General features: G+C 44.1%; 1 protein-coding gene across 44 annotated transcripts in view; it reads left to right on the top strand.

Moving 5' to 3' along the window:
* Positions 1-18,706, top strand: part of SORBS1 (sorbin and SH3 domain containing 1) — a 1,103,390-nt gene that overhangs the window by 834,784 nt on the left and 249,900 nt on the right. For 36 of the 44 annotated variants that reach the window (XM_085603602.1, XM_085603630.1, XM_085603614.1 and 33 more), the window contains 3 exons: positions 858-921; positions 16,414-16,488; positions 16,807-16,869. In XM_085603602.1, the coding sequence (XP_085459728.1) occupies positions 858-921; positions 16,414-16,488; positions 16,807-16,869 (202 nt within the window). The remainder of the gene's footprint in view (positions 1-857; positions 922-16,413; positions 16,489-16,806; positions 16,870-18,706) is intronic. The other 8 variants (XM_085603618.1, XM_085603607.1, XM_085603643.1 and 5 more) reach the window with 2 other exon arrangements.

The following is an 18,706-nucleotide window of genomic DNA, read 5'->3' as shown; positions in this document are numbered from 1 at the left end:
CTTCTCAGGCATCCCCAACATTTATGTTGGCTGCTTGTTTGGCATTCTTCTGGGTCTCCATTTTGCTCTCCAGTCTAACAATTAAAACCACTGGACACCTTTTGTGTAGGTGACTATTGTGCTGCAATATTCTCCTTGTTCTTAAATCTCACTTCAAGGTGAACAGCCTGGACTTTATAATCAGTGTTTTAACTCTTATGTCACCATGCAGATCAGAAAGGCAATCAAATTGCTCTTGATTTTGTTTGTCTCTATATCACTAGCCTCCGAGGAAGCTACAGTTCCTCCTGAACCTTTGACATAATAATCATATCAGCTCCATGTGTTCACCACCATGTTGCTTAAAGAAGCCCACCTTCAATCCTGGCTGCTTCAGTTTCTTTTTGTAAATGACAGATTCCCCTTGTCACTTCCTCTGTTATACAGTCCTCAGCCACCCACTGGCGAAGCAAGAGTGTCGTGGACACTAATCCCACCAAGGCCATGCTTCACCTGTCCTTTAGTGGGCAGTACAATTAGGGTGCCATAAGTCCATTACTCCATGGGGCTTGGTGTCAACATATTTTTGTAAGTGGTTGAGTCTTTTCTCATTGTGTTACGTGACAACTAGATTTTGTTGTGTGTGAATGTTCATGGTATATGTACCTTTTCTAATGAATGTTACAGTGGATAAGTATGTTCCAAGTCTTTGGTTGCTCTACCTTTATTTTAAAATGTTTTAAGGTACAAAGTATACTTTGAATTAAATATAAATAACGTAAATGCACTGTAATAAACTGATTTAATTGTACAGAAATATAAAAACTAGTAGATAAAATTGATATTTTGTAAAACTTGCCAATCATCTTTTATCCTAGAACACGGAAAAATCTAAAGACTGGTATAAGACAATGTTTAAACAGATCCACAGGCTCAACAAAGGTAATTTGCATGGCTGTCATATTTTCCATGTGGAACATTACTGCTGTCAATTCATTTTTTTTCTCCATGTTTCATTGTGAAAAAGAAGTAAGGGCAATAGTACCTTAAAATGTCCTCAACACTGGCAATTAATATGTTACATGTTCAATGTGTAGCATGTTAATGGCCAGTTGTAGGACATAGTCTCTGCAATGCACTGGTAACAGCTGGCTACTCACATTCTTTAACAATTTTTTCCACAAGAGTAGTATCCAGGGTAAACCTATACTATAGTGAAGAACTGAAGAATATTTATATTTAAAAAATACTTAACATTTATAAACTGTTCATTTAAGCATAGCTACATATTGAGTTAAAAGTGGTAAAAGAAATTACTTCAAAATAGTGCCATTAAACTTTGGAATCAATCAAGTCTATTTAATTACACCAATTGTGTGTTGAAATTCAGTGTTTTTACTTCTTTTAAGACAGTGACCAATTCAACTGGGTGATTTTTAAGTATTTGTCTTGCGTCGCACTTCGGATAATAAAGAATATCACATGGTGGCTCAAACACAACAAATCAATAGACACAACACCACACCCCTGGAGAGGGATTTCACTTTATACAAAGAAGCACATCAAAGACCCTCTTTTCAGAATAAGATTTGGGGTTTTATTTATGCAATGTTCTCCAACAGAAAGGCTTTCCCAGATGTCAAATGAACAACATTCAAATGTGTGTGTGTGTGTGTGTGTGTGCGTGTGTATAGATATATATATATATATCTATATAATATGCAAGCAATAATAACACACTTGGCAAATGCAACAGTTAAATGCATAGATAATAATAAACACAAGCAGCAAATAATACTGGATGTCCTGCAAGAAATTAGGGAAATATATACACTAAATACATCAGATGATTACTTTGGATGCGTACCCAAACTCACTCACACATCACAAAGTCAATACTCAAAGAAAACACTTCAGATGATTATAGCCACTGGAAACTGAAAATGCACACTGACAGTCACACATCACAATGACTGTTAAAGCCACTGGAAACTGAATATGCACGCAAACAGCTACACATCACAATGGCAACAATCTGAAACAAATCACTTCACCGGTTGCAAACCCTGCACCTTAGCCCACTCCAGACTGGGGATTTACAGCCAGGGCTAAGAGCCTCAACAAACCGGGGTTTTGCTGTACTGAAGTAGATGCGTCCATCCCCATTCGGACTCCAAAACAATCCCGGTCTCTAAGTCAACCACCTTAAGCTTTATAGTCTCAAAACACACTAGAAGGTTCGGGAGGCCTTCCCTTTGTGCCAAGGAAACTTACTGGAATTGCCCACTTTCCATGCAAGCATTCCGAAGGCAAAAGGAGTTCCCATGTTCCCTCTGCATTTTCACATGTTCCATCCTTTATCGTAACAAAGCTTACGAAAGCCTCTGGCGGTACTGTCAACAATCTCCTCTCAAAAAACAAAGCTACCTTGAACGTGAATAACCCAAACAACTTGAGCACTCTTGGGGCCTGCCTGTGCGCACTAAAAACTCAAGCAAGTCAAGAGTCAGGATTCAAGATGACATAAACACGTCAAAGCCAATAGTAAGAATTTCATAACACTTCCCAATGTACAGCACAATGCACATTTGCACACCACTACCTATAGCATCACATACTTCATCTCTCAATGTACAACACAATGCACATTTGTGCACCACTGCTCATAACACTCCACTTCAAGACCAAGAAGTACATTCCACACCTCTCTCTCTTTTATGCTTTCAAATGCACAGCCCACACATTCTGTTCTTGGCAAGCTGTTCGACTCTGTGACAACTCCCACTTGAAAACTCCGAGAGATACGAAAGAAATATTCAAGGGAAGAAGGCATATGCAGGACTTACTTTAAGGCTAGGGTAAAATTAAACACCAAAAATCAATTAAAATCATGGTAGTCAAAGGTCATCACGTGGTTTCAAACCGAAGGAGTGCCTCTAGCACTACAGTGATCTATGTACATTTTTGGACATGTTTAGTAAATAGCTAAATTTTAAAATGTGGTAGCCATCTCACTGCAGAATGAGACAGCTGTATACGTATTTTTGACTTTTTTTTTAGAGTATATGTTTTTACTTTACCCAAAGTGTTATATATTATATACTTATAGTTTCCATTATGTTAACTAAAAAATCAGTAGTCTGTTACACACACAGACGCATATGTATGAGGCCTTTTTCCCGTTCGCAATTGGGCTGATTCTCAGAATCGGCCTGTTTGCGAACGGGAAAAAGCCTTTTGGCCCTCACACAATAGGGAATCGCAAAATATGCAATTCCCTATTCTGCTAATGCATTTAAGGAATCTCAATTTGCGATTCCTTAAATGCAATTCTGGAAGCACCCAAGTTGTGCGATTTTGCCTTTAGAGATCGCAAATTACCACCAACTTCAAGTTGGTGGTAATTTGCGATTTCTTTGGAAAATACAGTTTTTTGCATTTTTCAAAGTGTCATGTGGCGCAAATACATGCCCTTAGGGCATGAATTTGCGCCACATGTGCACACATGCTTATTTCAGGGGTGCAACAGGGTGTCTTTTTGACACCCTTGCACCGTTGACATTGCATTTGCGATTTGCGACTACCTAATGGGTTCTCGCAAACTGCAAATGTCTTCCCATTCATTCGTATAGGGCTCTAGACCCATAGGAATGAATGGGAAGGTATTCCCTAATTGCGTATCGCAATTTGCGATTCAAAATTAAGGAATAAGTAGGAATCATAATTATTTAATATTGCGAATCCTACATACATTGCCTTTTGCGAGTCCTTAATAGTGAATCGCTAAAATTCGCTATTAGGGACTCGCTAAACAGGTTTTTCATACATATGCTCCTAAATGTTTAAAGTTGAACGTCCTAGTTAATTTGACTGCGATGAACAATCAGAAAGAATTGTGTTTTTAATGTCCAGTATCTATCAATGGAGGAGCACAACAAATTCTTGTGATAATTTAACCCATTTAATTTCTTTAGACTTACATCTTTGCACTACTGGGCTCATGTTAAGTAATGGGCACAATGTCCCTGTTTGCATCACGCCACATCTTTAAAGCTTTAAAGCGGTGTGCCAATTGCAAACGATGACAGTGCTCCCTATTGCAATCAATGTGCTCCCCACGGGCATCTGTAAATTCGCTCCTGCCCTGGAGGCAGCAAAATTAGTGAAAAAAAGGTTGCAGTGGCTCAGAACGTGTAGAAACATGCAGAAAAATTCTTGCTTTTGTAAGGAGTGCAAAAAATAAACATGTTCTCTCTGCTTGTCATTGTAAGCTATTATAGATCCGAAGAAAGAAAAGCAATGTTCTATTTGTTGCCTAAACAGCTGCTTTAATTATGCTCCATGGCCTGACCTGCCTTTCACCTCGGCTGCTGGCAGCAGGCATTGTGACATCAGAACTCAACTGTAATAACGTTATAATAGTCGAGTTCTGACGTCTTTTCTTTATAATTGGCGTCTTGGTGCATCACAAGTCGCCGATTATAAAGAAATTAGTGACTGCTGTTAATACAGGGACTACAGAATCCCATGTATTACATAGATATCATTTACAAATTCAGCTTAGTACTCATGCAATTTGGCACTGGTCAAAATTGAACAACAAATACCTCAAAGCAGAGTGACGGACAAGTTAGCATTACAAGTGATTCTTGTTAGGATTGCAGTCATGATTGCCACCTAACTGTTGTTTATACATTCGTGCCCAAAGGTTACCATGGTGAGCAGGGATGTGGATATATGTGTCTAGTGAATGTGAATAGTGTTACAGGTTAACATGCTTGTCCCTGCTCTAATGCCAGGCCTAAACACATGCCTGAACCAAGAGACCTGAAACAGCTGAGCCAGTTCTCCATCTGACCAACAAGCAAAATCTGCCGCAAATTCAATGTAACATTCTTTTCAGTGTGAAACATCCACCAGGTAGGGGCCTTGCCCGAACAGCTGTATAATGACCCTCTTGGTAATATTACTGCTACATTTGCTGTGGTCTCACCTTCTTATGGACAAATCTCAACTAGAACGTCATAACTGCAGAACATTTGCCAAGGACATACAAAACAGGATGAAAACATCCTCATGAGGGACTACCATAAAGATATCATAAATAAGAAAAAACTACTGTTGGAACATATTAATGAAAGCAGCTGATCCACCAAAGGCACATGTTCACTAAGATATTCTTACACATATCCAACCCACATCTTATTAAAAACTATCAATACAAAAGCATTGGGAAAACTCCTTTCTATTTTTGAATTGATGTTCACCATGAATGAAGAGAAGAGGTAGTCCTCTCCATTCACCTCACTGCCCCCCATGCTTAAGGTAAATCTAAGTGGTTACAAGCTAAGTCCTGGATTTTCTGCAAAAATCAGCATGTATAGTTTGGTGCACACCTGTTTAGTGTACATGCTCAAAGCATTCTGTGTGTTCACCCATAGACTGTTTTCAAATTGTGAGATCCATGGCAAGTGTTTTGTTTTACTGAGCCTCCTTTTCCCTCATTATTTCATATCCGAGTTCACTCAAATATGTGAGTTCAGCATGTGTACTGTACAAAAAAACTATTTTGTTAGATGTAATAGTCTAAACCTTTGATCCATGTAAAATATGTATCCAGTCCACATATAGAAAACACATGACCCCCGTCTTTCCGCTTAGTTAACTAATAACACTGTCCTTGGGGGAGAGGGGTTAAGAATGTTTCTCATTCATGTTTAAAAACTCTCACTATTAAATAAATTCTCTCAATGTAGTGATGTTATCTGATGTTTTAAGATGAATCGCTGCCTTACAATGCACTTAACCAGGACATACCTGTCCTGTTATTTCAGTACTGTAAAATGATCTAAATTCTGTACCTTGTCTGGGCGCGATGCCACATCTATACTGCCCTTGTACTCCAGGACCTTTACCTGTCTCTTTCATTGACAAGATCATGGTGCATCACAAGTTTATGGCATTGCACTTAAGGTTAATAAAATGCTTGTCACAGCTGAACCTTCCTCAACCCCACACTCCTTCCTCTCTCGACCCCAAACCTGTCAGCTGCTATCCACTCTGTTTGTGCTGTGCCCTTCAGCGGTGGGTGGGGCTTCAGGTGTGTGCTTGAAGATCCGCAAGGGGACGGCATCACCAGTTGGGCTGTGACGGTGAGGCAGTAATGCTGCTCACCTTCCTGGGAGCTAGGTAAGAGGGAAGTAGGGTTCAGGACTGGACATCTATTTAAAGTACAGTGACCTGCAGATAACAAAAGAAACTCATTTTGGGTGTGTGGGGCACTAGATAAATGCTGGATTTTGGAGGTCAGTAAAAGTGACATTACTGTACAGTTAAAGATGATCGCTAGTTCCTCTTTGAAACTTTGGGGTTCATACCTAATATTGTAAACTTTTGTAACTTAATTTCTTTTAATATCCTGGTGCCCGGAAGGCATAGACCATAACTAAGGCACTATAGCGACTAGGTAATAGCCTTAATGGAGTCTTGAGAATATTCCCCTCTTGCATTACGTGACTGCAAGTGTGAGCAGCAACTGGAGACGAGACATGGGTCATTTGTGACTTATGAACTGTCTCTTTATTAGGAGAAGTTGGGAACGTTAGTGTGGCACCCTGCGTGCTCGTACTAGACCTAGGCTCCTCGGCTTTGTAGGATGAAGGAGGGTAAGAGGTTTCCTTTGGGGTGCTGAGGTTACCCGAGTGTGTATAGCGGTGAAGAGAATGGATGAAGGAGGAGGATGTAACCATGCAAGGAAATTTACAATGTCTTCAGAAGTCTCATTATCATAAGTAAGGGTTTCTTCTTTGAGCTGCGGATACATTGGAGAACTAGGTTTAACCATGAAAGTTGTTGTACATTTTTTCTGTCACCTTGTCATCAGTCAAGTGTTGCATTTTTCTTTCAATTCATTCACTTGTTCCTTTATTTTTTCCTTATAATCCTTAAGACACCGCAACCGAGACTCATGGAGTCACTTAGACGTCTCTTCATACCAATCAATATATGAATTCCATTCAACTTCTGGCACCCCACTTTTTCTTGCTTCCGAAACTTGCCTTCAGTGCACCATTGTATCCAAATCAAATTTTCTCACAACCACAAATCATTTAGAGAGTTCTATTTTGGGGTACCAGTGCCATTTTATCAAATACATGCAGGTCATATGCCCATAATTCACATACATATAAAGCACTGTGGTTCCTTTTGGTGGGGTGACTTCCCTTGATCCTGCCCCCCATAACTCAACTCATACCAGACACTTTCACAATAAACACACGTAAGAGCAAGAGTGGTGTAGTGCTTATGTTGTCTTACATTTTCGGTGATGTTTCTCGCTAAAGAGCATTACAGTAGGTATCACTCTAGACTCCATTCACAAACACATATTTCTCTTTAAGGAGCAGTACACAAGGTATCACTCTACTCAAGGCACAAACATGGTTCAGTGTGAGAGGAGCAAGACGAAAGTGAAGAAACAATACTTGAAAGATTCAAATATTCTCCATTGGATCTTGATTTCATTGAACCCCCTTGCGTTCAAAGAATTCATCTTTTTGAGAAACTTGGTGCGGCTGAACTCGGTGCTCAGACCTGGCCAACGGTTAAACCTCAATTTACACTTGACGATTTTAAATCTCAGAATTCATACCCAACACCCTGTATGCTATGCTCATACCTTGTATCATCTATATTCATGCCTGCTGCACTGTACCTTAGAATCCTTAGAACGTATAGCCTAGCGCTTTGAACCTAGTACTTTGAACCTAGCAGTGCGATTCTAGCACTTTAAACCTAGTGCTTTAAACATATCACTTTAAACCCAGCACTTAAAACCTAGAACCCTCTTTGCATTTCCAAAAAATCTTACCCTTACATGTCCTTACCCTCTTTCCTATGTGGATTCTGGCAACCAGAGTCCCCTGCAGTCGTAGGACTTGGGCGCAGAAAGCGGGCCTGCAGGCACAGCTAAGATCCCGAGAAATTACTGACCTGGGATTTTTAATAAGGTTCTTGTACCTTTCTAGGGTATGCATACTTGGTTGTTCAGGGGAGAATCATATGCTCTACAGCCCTTAAAATGCCAGCAACTGGTCCTCCGAGTACACAGCACCAAAATCTTTAGAAGAAGAAAACACTTTACTCAGGTAATACCAGAATACCAGGAAGTGTGTTGACAGGAGGGAGAACATCAGCCACCGGACTCCTCCTTAGACTGAAAAAGCAGGCAGTATGAATACAAATCTCCATGTTCAGAAGTCATCTGGGACCCCGAACGTGCAGGCCTTTACCAGCAAAATGTTTTACAGCCTAACAGGTATGCAACATAATTTGAGCAAGGCTTCCATCAATTAGAAACTGTTCCAACTTCTCGGATAGTAATTAAAATGCGTAACAGTTCAGCCTTGCACAGTGATATATGGTAAGCAATGTGTGGGGATAGCAACTATCTCAAAGCAGAAGCTACTATTTCATATTCTTCCAGGGTCAACAAGGATGAAAGGTGACCTGCACCGATATTTTTGGTGTTGAATAGAGAAGCACTATGCATTTTAATTGTTATCATCCTGGGCACAGTCGTGTTTTTCATTTATCTGCCACACCTGCGTTGACCCCCATGTGCAGTGGCCTGATAAATGTGTAGATCCTTCAGGGATAGGTTCTGACCAGTTGAAAAAGGTAGTGATTGCTACACTTCCATAGAAACCTACTGCAAGTTTCAGGACCTAGCTGGAAAAATGGCTCATTTCTAACCTGCTCTTCAAGGCAGTAAGTATCTTGAGAAAGGAAATGGTAAAGCAACTCAATAAAGATGACATGATAACCAAACAACATATTTCACAGAACCTCAAGTGGGTCACAATCTTTGAAACAAATTGAACTAATTGTAGCAAGAGTGCCATGGGTCCTAATGCAAGTAAGCAAAATGGATCACTTTCACTCTAGTTAAATAATAGTAAATGTCAGTCATAACTGTGTTGTAGTGGGCTCCTCTCACACCTGGGCCCCAATGGAGTTGCTCCTGCTACACTAATACTAGCTAAGTCCCATCTTCATTGACTAAGATGCTACATCACTCATGGTCACGACTACTGTGTCACATTGTACCATTAAACCAGCCTCAGCATATCCACATGGTTTAGTCAAATCCAAAAGCAAAACCTTTACATTTGGGTTACAACAGAACACCGCGTTGTCCCTAATCCTATTCAGAGTATACATATGGTCTCTCTCATGTCCCATTGTGCTTTACCACCTTTATTTCCAGATCTTTGCTAATAATATACAGTGGACTTGAGAAGTACGCTGGGTAGGGTGTCCTCAGGTCCTTTAAGCAAATATCCACCGGTATGAAAAAAAGCTTCCTCTAACTGAACCAATAGAAAATGCAAGTACTTATCATACTAGGTTCTTCCATACATAACGTGGTTGTTGCATGCCCTGCCCACCTACTGAGCCAAGCTGAGTTCCTTTGCAAACAGTATAACACCTTGGAGTCCACTTCGACACCAAGTTGTCCTTTGTCTGAAAATCAGTTTCATGGACAGTCTGTCAGTCAAATCTTTATTCGGCCAATACATGTGACGATAAAAGTACCTAATAAAGATCATTTTACATTTGTGTAATTAAAAGCAATAAAGACATATAAAATGGATAGGATGTGTCAAAATTCTTTCAAAGACAAACCAACATCACCAGAAACTCATCCGAGTGGTGGACTGCAACAGGGGACCTATACGGGACTGCTTTGCGGCTACACAGAGGTATCTGGGTGCAATACTGGTTCAGCTGGTGGCGATTCCCGGCTTGGGGACCTGAATTTGAAGGCTGCAGATATGCCGGGGAGGCCTGAAGCGTAAGCCCCCGCGGGTGGGCTGTGGAGAGAACTTTGTGTGCCTGTAGTGGCTCCTGGCGACGGGGGTGCCATAGAGGGGCACAACTGGTGGGTTCACAGAAGTGGAAGTTGCGGAGACCCCCCCCCCCCCCCCAGAGCAGAACACATAGAAGTGCCCCCATCTACGACCTTGCCCCCTGCCGGTGCTCTACGTGCAGGGTGGGGCAAGCTAGCTGGGAACTGCACTGCCGCTGTGGACTGGACTTGGGGACAAGTGGGTGAAGTACCCGGATTGTCGGTGAGGTACTACTGGGTGACCCCTGTGCCCTTTGACCCTCTGGACTGGCGGCCCCATGCTGACGAGGGGGAGCCCACCTCTTCTTGTTTTGCTGTATGCTGAGGATTTGGCGTGTACATAATAAGTTACAGTGTTAACGCTTGGGTCAAAGTGGGAGTGCTTTGCTGTTTAATCAATAGTCTGTAATAACATCAGATCGATCCCACCGACTACATGTTTATGTAGCGGTTACTACCCCTGACGAGGCATCGAAGCCCTTGTGCCTCTGTGATTTGAACAATTCCAACACCCTTCGACGATTAAAGATGTTGCTGTGTGGGATAACTGCGGCCCCAGGTGCTCTCAGCAGGGTCTTCGGAGGCAAGCCGGCAGTGCCCTTCACGACCTTGGAGTGCGCGTGGAGACCTTACAGCTTGGCACAGGTGAGACGTCTCGTGTCAAAGGTTAGGGGTAGTGACAGGAGTCCTGAGGCAAGTAATGCTATGAGGTCGGGAAAGTAAATGTCATCCACCATGGCCGCCGGACTGTGAGGAGCTCCAGGAGGGAGCTCCGAGGCTGAGGATTGCTCAAGCGAGCTGTAATCCTTGTTTGGCCTCGCATCCCGTACATCAGACCCCGAGCCGATATCGGAACATTTGACCCATGCTGGGGAACCTATCTGAATGAGGACTCACTGCCAGTGGCCGGGACGCTTCAAGAAGGGACAGGAGAGGTGCCCTGGCAGGTCGTTGGTTTTTCGCCGCATCCCTGGATCGATGGTGGTGACTGCGGCTCAAGGTGAGGCTGGGCCTTTGTTTTCGAGTGCGGCCCAGGTGGCACTGCCGATGGGTGAGGGCTCGGCTGGCTGGAGTGCCTGACGAGACTTGGCCCAGGTGCGGACCGGGAGTTCGCTTGAGGTTCTCGCCCAGGCATGAGAGGCTGGGGCCTGCACTGCACCCTCACCCCCCTGAAGGCACAGCAGATACTGTAAAAACATGGTTGGTGGGGCCCTGATCTCTTGTGATTTAAGAGATACACTGCTATAAATGTTTTACACTGCAGTTAATATGGCACTTTAAAGTTTAGTGTATATACTAAATATAATTGTATGATAACTACCACCCTGCCTTATGCTTGATTCCGGACTGTGCCTCAACATTTCTTCTTCGACCTGAGTCCTGATTGTATCTCGGAATTTCTACCGTTCAACCATGCGGCCACCTCACCCCACCCAGAACTCGAATCTTGTGCGCTACGGACCCAACTCCTGGTCCATTAACTATCCAGACAAAATGACCAGTAATGCAAAAAAGAACTTCAAGCATAGTACTCTAAAACAACACCCGGAAACACTCATTGTAGATAACTACCACACAGCGACCAACGGCAACACGAAAACTAACTTCATTTTCTACACAAATCACCCGGCTAAATGGAAAACCACCTTCTCTCTTCACCTTCAAGTCGCCAAGTCAGTAATCATTCCCTATGGTGGAAAAATCTCCACTACCATCGACCTTCAAAGGGGAACTCACCATCTCCATCTACAGAACTGGAACCATTCTCATACAGGCCACGGACCCGCACCTCACCACTTTTGACCGCCACTTCCCCACACTTCTTTCCTCGTTAACTCAACTGAGCCGTCAAACTATATCTCCCCAATCCACCATCACCCTTACTAATAACGTGGAACTGATCCAATCTCCCTGCCCCGAAGAACCTCTCTTCAACTCATGGACATCCACCATCACTCACTATAATCACACTACCCCTATCATTACTCTCCGCCGCCAAACACCCACAACTATTACATCTACTGAGCACACCAAGAACAACAAACTCACAATTAACAAACACCACAAGACCGATCTTGATCTTGACAGCTCGGACTCTAACCTCTGTCCTGGGAGAGAGGGGGAGGGAGACAGAGGGAGGGAGATGGAGGGAGGGAGACGGGGAGACAGGGAGGGAGACGGAGGGAGGGAGACGGAGGGAGACAGAGGGAGGGAGACGGAGGGAGGGAGACAGAGGGAGGGAGACGGAGGGAAGGAGACGGAGGGAGGGAGACGGAGAGAGAGAGACAGAGGGAGAGAGACAGAGGGAGGGAGGGAGACAGAGACAGGGAGGGAGACAGAGACAGGGAGGGAGACAGGGGGAGGGAGACAGAGGGAGGGAGACAGAGGGAGGGAGGGAGACAGAGGGAGGGAGGGAGACAGAGACAGGGAGACGGAGGGAGACAAAGGGAGGGAGGGAGACAGAGGGAGGGAGACAGAGGGAGGGAGCGAGACGGAGGGAGGGAGACAGAGACAGGGAGGGAGACAGAGACAGGGATGGAGACAGACAGGGAGGGAGACAGAGACAGGGAGGGAGACAGGGGGAGGGAGACAGGGAGGGAGACAGAGGGAGGGAGACGGGAGACAGAGGGAGAGGGAGACAGAGGGAGAGGGAGACAGAGGGAGAGAGACAGAGGGAGGGAGACGGAGGGAGGGAGACGGAGGGAGGGATACAGAGGGAGGGATACAGAGGGAGGGATACAGAGGGAGGGAGACTGAGGGAGGGAGACGGAGGGAGACAGAGGGAGGGAGACGGAGGGAAGGAGACGGAGGGAGGGAGACGGCTGGAGGGAGACAGAGGGAGAGAGACAGATGGAGAGAGACAGAGACAGGGAGGGAGACGGGAGGGAGACGGGGGAGGGAGACGGGGGAGGGAGACAGGGGGAGGGAGATAGAGGGAGAGAGACAGAGGGAGGGAGACGGAGGGAGGGAGACAGAGGGAGGGAGACGGAGACAGAGAGGGAGACAGAGAGAGGGAGACAGAGCGAGGGAGACAGAGAGGGGGAGACAGAGAGAGGGAGACAGAGAGAGGGAGACAGAGAGAGGGAAACAGCGAGGGAGGAGGGCAACAGAGGGAGGGAGACAGAGACAGGGAGGGAGACAGAGACAGGGAGGGAGACGGGAGGGAGACGGGGGAGGGAGACGGGGGAGGGAGACAGGGGGAGGGAGATAGAGGGAGAGAGACAGAGGGAGGGAGACGGAGGAAGGGAGACGGAGGGAGGGAGACAGAGACAGAGAGGGAGGCAGAGAGAGGGAGACAGAGCGAGGGAGACAGAGAGGGAGAGACAGAGGGGGAGACAGAGAGAGGGAGACAGAGAGAGGGAAACAGCGAGGGAGGAGGGCAACAGAGGGAGGAGGGCGACAGACAGAGGGAGAGAGAGAGACGGAGAGAGAGGGAGGGAGACAGGGGGAGGGGGACCGGGGGAGGGAGACAGGGGAAGGGAGACGGAGGGAGAGGGAGTGAGACAGAGACAGGGAGGGAGACAGAGAGAGGGAGACATAGGGAGGGAGGGAGACATAGGGAGGGAGGGAGACATAGGGAGGGAGAGAGACAGACGGAGGGGAGGAGACAGAGACAGGGAGGGAGACAGAGACAGGGAGGGAGACGGGGGAGGGAGACGGGGAGGGAGACGGGGAGGGAGACGTGGAGGGAGACAGGGGGAGGGAGGCAGAGAGAGAGAGACAGAGGGAGGGAGACGGAGGGAGGGAGACGGAGGGAGGGAGAGGGAGGGAGACAGAGACAGAGAGGGAGACAGAGAGAGGGAGACAGAGAGAGGGAGACAGAGACGGAGAGACAGAGAGGGGGAGACAGAGAGGGGGAGACAGAGAGAGGGAGACAGAGAGAGGGAGACAGAGAGAGAGGGAAACAGCGAGGGAGGAGGGCGACAGAGGGAGGAGGGCGACAGGGGGAGGAGGGCGACAGTCAGAGGGAGGGAGAGAGAGGGAGGGAGACAGAGGGAGAGGGAGGGAGACAGAGAGGGAGACAGGGGGAGGGAGACAGGGGAGGGAGACAGGGGGAGGGAGACAGGAAGAGAGACAGAGGGAGGGAGACAGGGAGGGAGAGGGAGGGAGACAGAGAGAGGGAGACAGAGAGAGGGCGACAGAGAGAGGGAGACAGAGAGTGAGAGACAGAGAGGGGGAGACAGAGAGGGGGAGACAGAGAGAGGGAGACATAGAGAGGGAGAGAGAGAGAGGGAGAGAGAGAGGGAGGAGGGCGACAGAGGGGGAGGGCTACAGAGGGAGGAGGGTGTCAGACAGAGGGAGAGAGGGAGGGAGAGAGGGAGGGAGAGAGAGGGAGGGAGAGATGTGTGTATGCCGGGTCTGGTGGCTCAGTGGATGAAGGCGTCTGCTGCAGGGACCTGTGTTCAACCTCGTGGTCCCAATTTATTTTTTCTTTAGCCCCGCCCCCACCGGTTCGGACCTTGGCCACAAACCACACTGTAAATTTGGCCCCCGAGAGAAAGTTTGTGAGTACCCATGATCTAAAAGCTTCTCTAGGGCATTCAATGACTGAGCTAAAAGAACCGCATTGTCTGCGTACAGCAATACTGGGACTGCCTGGGAACCAGTGCCGGGGCCATCTTTGTTGCATGATTTCAATGCTAAATCTAGAAAAATATATATATAAAATAAAGGCTAAAGTACAGCCTTGCCTAACACCTCTTACAACCTTTATCGGGGCTGTGTTCCTAGTCTGTGTATGTCACTCTCTAGTTGTGGTGTCCCAATACAAACGCCTTATAACGTCAAGTAGGGGGGGATCGATTCCTGCCTGTTCCATCAGATAGGTTTCATGGTAAAAGAAACAAACTTCCAACTCTTCATACTGAGGAGCTGCTTGAGGCAAATCACGAGAGCCACCTGGATGTGCCATGCCCTAGAATTGACCTTTCTTGGGGGCTACATAATAGCTGTCTTTTACCAGCACATGTCCAGAACATTCTAGGATAGACTACCTAGTTTATATATAAGGCACCTTGACTTAACATACAGCCTCTTGTGCAACACCTACATACATGGTAATTTAGTATCTTTCCCTTTATGGTGAAAGGAGTTTGATAAAACTTTATGCACCATGTGACAGTTCTTAGGTAATTTACTGTATGATGCCCCTGTAATATATATTGCCTCGAATAGACTACTCAAAAGGTTAAACTGCAATGAAGTGAGCATAAACCTGCTACTTGGTAGAACAAGATGAGATCACCAGTTCCAAATAATTATGAGGAGATTCAACATATCAGTAAAATTCACTTTCATATATTAGAGGTTGCCCCTCTACTTTATAAATGAAGTGACAGGCAAAGTGTTTTCAGAAAAGGACACATTGCAGGTTTGTAAACTACCACCTTTAGCCCTATCATTAATGAATGAATATGACAGTTATATGTGTTTCTGACAAAACTGGAAACACTGACATTAATAAAGGTTCTAAAATTGGTCTCTTCACGATCATCATGTTATGCGGAAATGCTTATCCATTTCAGTGCTAAAATCAGGATTTACATTAGTGTGATCACGTGCAGTTTGCATGGATTCAGCACACTTAAAGACATACCACTCAAACGTGAAGGATAGTGGTGCACCAAGAATTAATTTAAAAAAATACAATTATGACTAGGAAAGGGTCAAGACTGATTAGAAAAAATGTCAGGTATATTTGTTGACAATAAGCTTTACGCTTTTAACTTTTGAGGTGGCATTACGCATTGAAAATATAGTTTCATAATTAAAAATGGCACTGCATTCAACTGCGAGCAAAATCACTAATCAAGTAGCCCTGGTTTCTTACCCAAATATTACAATTTTTTATGTGTTTGTTGTTAATGCTTGAAAATGGAAAGTATTAAACCATTCAGATTTTTGGTAAGCTAAATTATATTTTTTCCCGGCTTATTGTCTCATAATCTCATCAATTGATCTCTCCCTATTAAACAGTTAAACATTTTAGCAATTAGATAATTGATTTTCTGGTGTTTGTGCAAATGAGAAGTTAAAGCCATAGATTATGAATTGCTGTGAATAGATTGTTGGTCAGTTAACATTAGGTGTTATGTTTTGAATAAAAACAGAAACTATGAAAACAGATAGAAGATAGCAAACCTGCTTTTAAATGTAGCATTACTGTTTGTGCCATTTCACCTGGAGGGTTCAAGGAATTTATGATCTGTCTAATAGTCCATGTAGGTCTGTGTTTGGTGGGTTACTGGACTACAGTTCAGTAAGGCATCCTTTTCATTGTTTTCCTCAAATAATTGCAATTCATGTGGTAATCGTTTACAAATGGTACGTATAATTCTTCAGTTCGAAGCACTTGTCCTACTCAGCTGCCTTGCTGTCACTGAATTGGTGGAGATTAATTTGTATTCTGCGCGATAGGACACGGATGCGAGATGCGGCACTAGGATTATCATACCTTGCTCACCATTTCTTGCTCTTTACAGCTCTCATATCTGTTCTTTTTCACAATTTGTGCCTCTCCTTAGACACTCCAGATGAAAACACTTATTGCCCAACTTACAAATTCCCTGATCTTCCTGAAATCCATCAAAAACCTAAAGGTACTAGTAGTTTAGCCAGAATTTGTTCATTGTCCTTCTTTGCTTTCATTCATTCAAGTTGCTCAATTATCTAAACGTGCTGTAGGAAGTAGCTTTCTGTTGTTTACTAACAGCAGCTTTCATTGTGTTTCCACAATAAGTGTGTGCTGCAGATTCCATGTGAAAAGTAAATCCCTCTCATGATGTAGTTTAGCATGAGCTTCTTACTGTTTTGAGCTAACCTAAAAAAATAATAAACCATTGATAATTAAAGTGGAAATTATAACTACCTATACATCTGGATCCTCTCAAATCCCCTTCCGCTTTTCTCTGCTGCAGACGACAACTCTTATACTCCTACCTACCAGTTTCCTGTGTCCACTCCTAGCCCTAATTCAGAAGGTACTGTACTCAAGAATACTGTGGCTTATTTGCACAAATACTACCTTGAAGTGTATGTGGTGATATAATCTGCCTTTGGAGGTGTTTTGGCTTTGCTGTGCTCTTTTGGTGTGTTTTTATATCCTAATGACTAACACTGGAAAGAAGGGTTAGTTTGTTTATTTTCAGCTGAGTTAGTGTTCATGTATGTAGGGTTTGCCTTACTACCATGTATTTTCCTTTTACACAGAGGAGCAAAAGTAATGACTTATTACAAGCTAGTAGATGTTAGTTTTCAGGGTTTGCTTCATCTTATCTTTGTGAATTCACAGGCAGGAGACAGAACTCTCAGGGCTTTTGTGGAGCCTATATCTCTAACATCATGTGGAATCATTGCTGGGCTCCTCCCTGGTGCATAAGGACCTCTTTCAAAATGAAAACCACATCCTTGGACAAATTTCGAGGCAGTTCCAGTATATAGTGCTAGCTAGTAGTGGCTGACGTTATCTCCCTCATCATGAATATTGCTAGCTAGTAGTGGCTGACTTTATCTCCCTCATCATGAATATCACAGAAGCAGGCTAGACATGCTCGAATGATAATTAAATACATTTATTTAAGAGTAGTAGCCCAGGGTCCTGCAAAGAGCAGTGCCTGTGGCAGTCAGCCTCGCTTGCTCCCCCCGTGACACTGGTTAACGCATGAGCATTTGTTTAGCATATACAACATTTACAAATTTGATGACATGGAAATTAAGATGGTATGGTGTGTATTGTACTGGAGTAATGAGTGCTGTTTTTGCACTAATGGTGATTAGCTATTTATCTGCCACATGTACCAGCATATGGTTAATGCTTGACCTCAACAATTTCGCTGATCAGATCTGGGATCAATTACTTTTGAAAATACATGTTCATTACAAAGCTCATACATAACTTTGGGGCCAGATGTACGACTCACCAATTTGCGAGTCGCAAATTGAGATGCACAACAATGTCTGAGAGACTGTTTGCGATTCCCAACGGGATCGCAAATTGCGTACCTCATAATGAGGCTGTCACAATTTGCGACCCCATTGGGAATGGATGGTCTGTGTAGTACTATGCAAGGTTTATTAAGTGGTTAGCAGAGAGTATTTTTTTAGAAAATGCTGAATTGTTACCCATCAAGTCCCCCGAGCGGACCAAAATCTTAATAGGACAAAATTAGTTTATAGCTCATACATTGTTCTACATCATCACCTATAATTTAAAGCTATTTCTGAGAGCAGCAATCTTTTATAAAGCGATGCCATTCTTGTCGAACTAGGCAGACCAACATTGAAAACAACAATGTTACCCCCCCTACATTATTGTACATCATTACACATAACTTAGAGCCATGTTTGTGATCAGTATTTTACCATTTTACACAGTGTTGCTTTGTTGGACAGACCATTGAGAGAGAGAAAAGGAATGTCACCACTAAATCATAATGATAAGTGGGGGAGACGAAAAACATTATGAAAAAAACTCAGTAAAAATTGACTTATAAAGTGCTGTATAATATACTCTAATCTTAACACCCAAGGGCATGAAACTCACCCGTGTGCAGTCGTAAATCCTCATATATGTATTGCTGTTACACATGGGGTGCCATTTTGGCCCCAGTTTTATAGCCCTGGTCATGTATCCTTATCTATAATGGCATACTGCGCATGGACGCCATATTGGAATGAGTATGCAACCCAACATCAATAGTAACATTATCAGTATGTGAGGCAGCATGTCTCACTAAAGACAAAATATGTATTGTCGGCATACTATAATTAGTATATGACTACAAGTTAATGTTTCTTGGTATATATGATAGCAACAAT

Source organism: Triturus cristatus, chromosome 1_2 (assembly GCF_964204655.1).
Source record: "Triturus cristatus chromosome 1_2, aTriCri1.1, whole genome shotgun sequence".
NCBI classification, from domain to species: Eukaryota; Metazoa; Chordata; class Amphibia; order Caudata; family Salamandridae; genus Triturus; species Triturus cristatus.
Note: the sequence above shows the minus strand (reverse complement) of the source record. Positions and strands in the feature narration are given on the sequence as shown.